The sequence below is a fragment of the Magnolia sinica genome, chromosome 9, assembly GCF_029962835.1.
Source record: "Magnolia sinica isolate HGM2019 chromosome 9, MsV1, whole genome shotgun sequence".
Lineage (NCBI taxonomy): Eukaryota > Viridiplantae > Streptophyta > Magnoliopsida > Magnoliales > Magnoliaceae > Magnolia > Magnolia sinica.
Genome location: NC_080581.1, coordinates 67985116 through 67991998, shown reverse-complemented (window position 1 = coordinate 67991998; position 6883 = coordinate 67985116). Strand labels below are relative to the sequence as shown.

The following is a 6883-nucleotide window of genomic DNA, read 5'->3' as shown; positions in this document are numbered from 1 at the left end:
AGGCAGTGTAGAAATATGACTATTGCAGATAATACAGAAACTGCTGCATGTGGTCTTATACATTTCTTCTTCTTACTCATTTTCTGGAATTTTTCGTTTATTTTTTTGCAAGATACTATGTAAACAGATTTTCATTAGTAGGTCTTTGTGTTCAGCTTCGTGTTTGATGAATGCGTACCATCACTGGACGTGTTCTTATTTTCAGATTTATTTAGTTTTTTTGATTTTTATAGTTTACAGAAGATATTATTTCCATATAATTCCTCAACACATGAAATAATAAACACCCACCGCTAGAACCTTTCTTGAGTTCACATCAATGTTTAAATGTTGATAATGTCACGTCCACTTGAATCAAACCAAAACACAAATATCAGCTAGCCCGGAAAAAGTTTTTGATGGCCGTTTTTTGGAGCCATGTGCTAAAATGATATGAAAAAAGCAAATAAACGGCATAGATTTAAAATACAGTTACGTTTCCAACCACATGCGGTATCAGGAACGCAGCTGCGGGAGAAAAAGTAATTCCCGTCGGTCACGTGGACGCGGATTGCGTCCTGCCTTCCCCCGGACTGTAATCCGTCGGACAGGGTTATGTGAGTCTCACTGTAATGTAAGTGTTTTATCCACGCTGTTCGGCGTTTTTCTCGTATCAATTTAAAATATTATACAAAAATTAGGCAGATCCAAGGCTTTAGTAAACCATAAAGTGGGAATTGAACGTCCACCATTAAAAACTTCTTGAGAGCTTGAGAAGTTTCAGATCAAGATGATATTTGTGTTTTCACTTCATCCACATCCACATAAGGTGAATAGTTTGGATGGTAAGAAAACATCACGGTGGCCCTTATAAAAGTTTCAACGGTGGCTGTCATTATCACTGCAGCTTGTTTTGGGGTGGTCCACTGGACTTGTGTACCTGCCTCATTGCTTTGATAAACCCTTAAAATGATCTTAGAAGAGCGATGAACCGCGTAGATAAAACACAAACACCACGGTGTGCCGCACAGAACCCTCCCCAGACGTATTACCGTCGGGGCGGGGGTAGGACGCCATCCGCGTTCCCGTCACGTTACCACAGCTGAGGTTCGGTGGCCTAGCTACACGGCTATACCAGATGAGTTCCCTCGTGTCAAGGAAAACTCTTACGTGTGGTCAGAAGGGGCTGACTATTCAATGATGAGGACGGGGGACTTCAGATTGATGAGATCCACACCGTTCATCAGTGTGCCACCCTGCGTTTAGTCCACAGTCCAAAATCAGCCATTACCCAAAATTCACTTGCTACACTATGCGAACGGTTCGAATGGAATGTCCCATCATTAAAACCGTCGAAATTGTAAGTAGGGTCCACCGTGGTGTGCATATGTCATCCAATCCAGTCATCTTAAATGTCACTCCAGGATGAATAGTTTTACCAATAATCATGGATGCAGAAACTCATGTTAGCAACAATACAAGAATTTAAGAGTTTTCAAGCATGGTTTTAGAACATTTCCTATCCACACCGTCTATAAGTTTTTTGCACTTTATTTTAGTGCATTGTCCCAACAAATAAAGCAGATCCAAATCGACAAAAAGGAAATAGGTAATCGAACGCAATCATTAAAAACTTACATGGCCCAATAAAATGTTTATTTTCCATCTAACATGTTGATAAGGCCACAGACGTGGATGAAGTGAAAACACAAATATCAACTTTATTTAAAACTTTCGTGTCCCCCGATAAGTTTTTAACAGTGGATATTCCTCGCTCTATGGTCCACTTGAGCTTTGGATTTGCTTATTTTTTATACCATGCCCTGAAATGATTTTTTAAAACTGATGGACGGCATGGATACACAGCACATGCATCAAGGTGGACCCCACAGGAAGGTAAACACTCACTATGGTGTTACCGGTAACACGTAATTAACATCCACGCAAACATTCTTCCTTCGGCATCCGACTCCGTATTCGCACAGCAAGACATCCGGGCTGGTCAGTACTGAAAAAGCTCTTGGCTGAGCATGATGTATGTATTTTATCCAGGCCGTTCAATATTCTTTCATCTTGTATTTGGACATTATTCCAAAAATGAGGCAGATCCAAATCTCAGGTGGACCACACATTAGTGATTGAATTGCCACCATTGAATTGCCACCATTAACAACTACCTGGGGCCAAAAGAGTTGGGATCAAGCTGATTTTTTTGTTTCCCCTTTATCCAGATCTATTTGACCTAATCAACCGGTTGGATGGAAAATAAACATTACAGTGGGACCTAGTAACGTTTTAATGGTGTGGTACGTTTCTAATCTTTTCCCTCCAATACGGCGAAGACCTAAGCTCCAATACGGCGAATACCTATCTACCGTGTATAAATGTATAAATGTAAAAGCTATGTGGACCCGTCTGATATATGTGTTTTATCCACGCTTTCCATCTTTTTTTTTTTTTTTTTTTTCATACCCTACATTAGCCCAAAAATAGGCAGATCCAAATCTCAAATGGACCACACCACCACGAAACAGTGGGTATTGAACACTTACCATTAAAAACTTACCGGGTGTATTGAACACCTACTACCAGATGGCAAATAAACATCGTGGTGGGCCATAGGAAGCTTTCAGTGGTAGTGGGAATCATTTATCGCTGCTTCATGTGGTATGGTCCACTTGACTTTTGGATCTGCCTCATTTTTCGGCTCATGCCCTAAAATGAACTGGCAAAATGAATGGATGGCATGGATAGAACATATGGCCCACATAGCTTTCCCACGTTTAAGTAAGTGATTTGTTATCCGCTACGCAATCCGAGTGTATAAAACCTGATTGGAGTGGATTCTATAGATACGTAAACATACCAATCACGTAAACTTACATATAACCTGTAGGGGATTCCCGTTTTCCAAGCTTTAGACTTATACAAAACCTGTAGAGCATTCCCGTTTTCCACCGTTTTTCCAAGCTTATACTTACAAAAAACCTGTAGAGCATTCCGTTTTTCCAAGCTTTGGTGTTTTAAACTGTAGATCATTTCCGTTTTAGTTTTCCAAGCTTGGGTCTTTTACTTTAGAGTGTAAAGATGATGAAGGATCGGATTAGTGATTTACCAGACTTTCTTATCCATGAAATCCTTTCTCATTTAGAGATGAAGGACGTAGTAAAAACCAGCGTACTTTCTGCTAGTTGGAAGCACGTTTGGACGCAAACGCCAGTTCTCAACTTCAAGCATGACCACGACATAGGATTTGTTAATAGATATAGATCAGTTGAGGATTTCTTCCGCTTCGTCTGCTGTTCGCTTGCTCTCCACAAATGCCCAAAGATCCACAGAATCCAGCTCTCCTTCGACTATTCTACATACCAAGATTACTATGACAAAGAAATTGATGGGTTGATCCACTTTGCGATTGCGCGAAAAGCCAGTGAGCTCAAACTAGATAAGTTACCCGGCCTCTACGTTCTAAACCTCTCTCTACTTGAGATGGGGTCACTAGAGGTTTTAAAGCTTCACCGTTGCACAATCGAACTCCCTACTCCAACTTTCAAAGGCTTCAGAAACCTTAAGATGTTGCCCCTCTCAAATGTGTATTTTAATGGTGGCGATGTGGAAGAGCTCTTGGCTTGCTCTCCAATACTTGAATCTTTGACAGTCATAGAATATGGTAATGATATCAGAATTCCTGCTTCTTTGAATGGGCAGCTTAAGCACTTATCTTTGAAAGGAGAATATGAGTTGGATATTTGTGCCTCAAACCTTTTATCATTGGACATCTCTATGGTAATCGACAATTTTAAATATTCGCCGGAAAGTGCATCTTCACTAACTGATGTGTCCCTTGATTTTCAATTTTTTCATAAACAAAATTGCTTTATCACAAGAAGTGAGGATAGAATGATGCAGGAGATTCTGAAAGATGTCCATCGTGCTAGAGTTCTTAAACTACATGGTTGTTGCATTCAGGTATGCTTTATTAATTTAGTGATTTTTATATGTAATGTAAGGTCTATGTGGGCTCCACCGTTATATGTTCCAGACATCCACACTATGCATTTGTTGTTCATTTACATGTTATAATATGTCCCAAAAATCAGCCATATCCAGAACTCAAGTGGGCCACACCATCTAAAACCTTTGCAAATCATGTCTAAAACATATAAAGGCACTCAATAGGGCCCACCCAAGTTTTGGTATGGCATGAAATTTGGTGTCACCTCCACACAAATAATGGATGAGCCAGATATCTGAACTGCATCTCAGTGGGCCCTATAAACAGTCAAGAAGGTAACTACGTACATCTCATGGGCCCTATAAACAATAAAAAAGATTTCAATGGGTGGGGATCCACTCTCAACTGTTAGCTGTGGTGTGGCCCACTTAATGATTGTTGGTGTGGATGTCCAACATATAGATAATCAAAGGGCCCACAGAGCTCGGCCTCATGGGAAGCTCCCATGAACAAAAGGCATCTTCAAATAGAGGAGATTTAACAAAACCAAAGTTCAGTTTCTCATGACCAGGAAAAACACTAGTTCAATAGGCTACTAACTTTTGAATTAGGTCATATAGCTCTAGTTTTGCATTTTGAACTCCCATCTTGCTTAACGAGATATGTTACAAAGATGCTTGTCTATAAAAGTTGAGATCTTACCTAATTTTTTAAAAGAAAAATAAGAAAGAAAAATCTATTGAGATCTTAGTTTCATCCCAACTTGACCAACAGAATTCTTTGGAACCAAAATAATTTTCCAAATGATTCTCAATTGGCTTCTTGCAGGGTCCAACTCCATGGATCAGTGTTAAACAGACTTTGTTTCAACACAGACCAGGGATCAAGTGCCCATGTGGTGTGGGTGGTTGTTTAAAAAATAATAATAATAAATAAATTAAAATGAGCTCTTGCAACTCGATGGTCTAAATTATTTTTCTCTTTTTTTGATTTGCCTGTTTTTTCTGGCTTCTGCTTTAAATTTTGGGAGCTTTCGGTTAATAAAATTGTAGTTATCATTAAATAATAATAATAATAATAATAATAATAATAATAATAATAATAAAAAACTAGCATACCAAAATAAATTTGACGAATTGAAAGATTAAAATCTCATCGTTTATACTTTTTTCTGGAGTGGGAAAATCAAATTTTTAATATTTATTTAAGGTTTATTATTTTTATTATTATTATTATGTCCTAACTTTTTTGGTTCTTTGAAGGTGTTTTCTATGTGGGAATTGAAGCAGGTATCACCTCCTATCTCTATGCATAAGTGTTTGGTGATAGAGTCAGCATTGAAAATGTGGGAACTTCCTGGTATAGCTTCTTTGTTGAAGAGTTCACCTGATCTTCAGAGCCTTGTAATTAAGGAAATTCATGGATACCTATATGTGAGTTCTACTTCCACCACACTATATTTTGTTTTCTTTTTTCATTTATTACTATAAAATAATGCTACCTTTCGATAGTCAAGTTACTCTACTTTGTAAAGTATTAATAGGTAATGCACCTGTGTTCTCAGTTGGATCAGACATTAATGTACAGACATGAGTCTGTTAAAAAAGGATATTTGGAATCACGATTCTCTTGTCTTCTACATCGCCTCAAGACTATCAAGATATCTGGCCTCACTAAGGGGATGTTTGTTCTCAAGAATATCAAAGGCAAAATACAACTTGTGAAAGTCTTGTTAAAGCATGCTGTGGTCCTAGAGAAAATGACTATCCACATCACTCATAAATCAGATTCTTGTGATGAGGATAAGGTAAACTTGTCAAGATCACTCTCAAAGTTGGGGAGAAAAGTTCAAGCTTTTGACAAAGCCTCTACTCGCGCAGAAGTATTGTTCTTGTATGATTTCGATCAATGAGATTTTTTTCCTTTCGTTTTTTTTTTTTCAGGATGAGAGGATTCAAAAATGGTTATAGAGGACAGAGTGTTCCGAATATACTATTCATGTTTCTAACATTTAAATTGTCTTGAGTTTTTCGATCTTGAAGGTATTGGCGATTATTGATTTGTTGTGTTATGAAAATTAGACATGTGAAAGAGAATGCTTCTGGATTACCAACTCTGTTTTCATGTACTCTATTCTGATGAAAAAACTAAGGCCTCATTGGGTTGCCACTTTTTTTTTTTTTTTTTTTTGAGAATAATACATTCAAATTTACTCCAATTATAATCAAGGAATCCTATCATAGAACCACTATATGAGAAACATTAACAGAGCTGAAAAACCAATCATCAAACACATCATGATCATGCATAATAACAAGCATTCCACTAAAATGAAACCAAAACCAAGGCCTTATTGGGTTACCAGTTTTATATATATATATATATATATATATATATATATATTATTGGCCAATCTTTTCAAGAGGATGGTATTTAAAACTGGTTATAGAGGATAGAGGGTTTACCTAATTTGCAATTTACATTTCTAACATTTCAATTGTTTTGAGCTTTTTTTTTTAATTGAAGGTATTGGCGATAATTGATTTGTTATGTTATGAAAATTAGACAGGTGATAAAGATTGCTTATGGATTACCAACTCTGTTTTCATGTGCTCTATTCTGACGAGAAAACTAAGGCCCTATTGAGTTGCCACTTTTCTTCTTTCTTTTTTTCTTTTTCTTTTTTTCTTTAGCAGAATACATTCAAATTTACTCCAATTATATACAAGAAATACCATCATACAATCTGTATGTGAGAAACATAAATAGAGCTCAAAAATCAATCATCAAACACATCATGGGCATGCATAATAACAAGCATTCCTAAATCCAATCATCAAACACACCATGGCCACGCATAATAACAAGCATTCCCCAAACAATGAAACCAAAATAAATTTATAAGAAATCAACTACTCTCACAAACATAGGCAAATGACCTTCTCTTTC

The 6883-nt window shown here is 37.2% G+C and overlaps 1 protein-coding gene across 1 annotated transcript; it reads left to right on the top strand.

Annotated features, from left to right (window-relative positions):
* The first annotated feature begins 3066 nt into the window (after positions 1–3066).
* Positions 3067–5846, top strand: LOC131255067 (F-box/FBD/LRR-repeat protein At5g53840-like). The gene is made up of 3 exons (XM_058255765.1): positions 3067–3948; positions 5224–5367; positions 5499–5846. Exons 1-3 carry the CDS (start codon positions 3067–3069, stop codon positions 5844–5846), a joined length of 1374 nt encoding a protein of 457 aa, XP_058111748.1.
* Positions 5847–6883: the final 1037 nt, after the last annotated feature.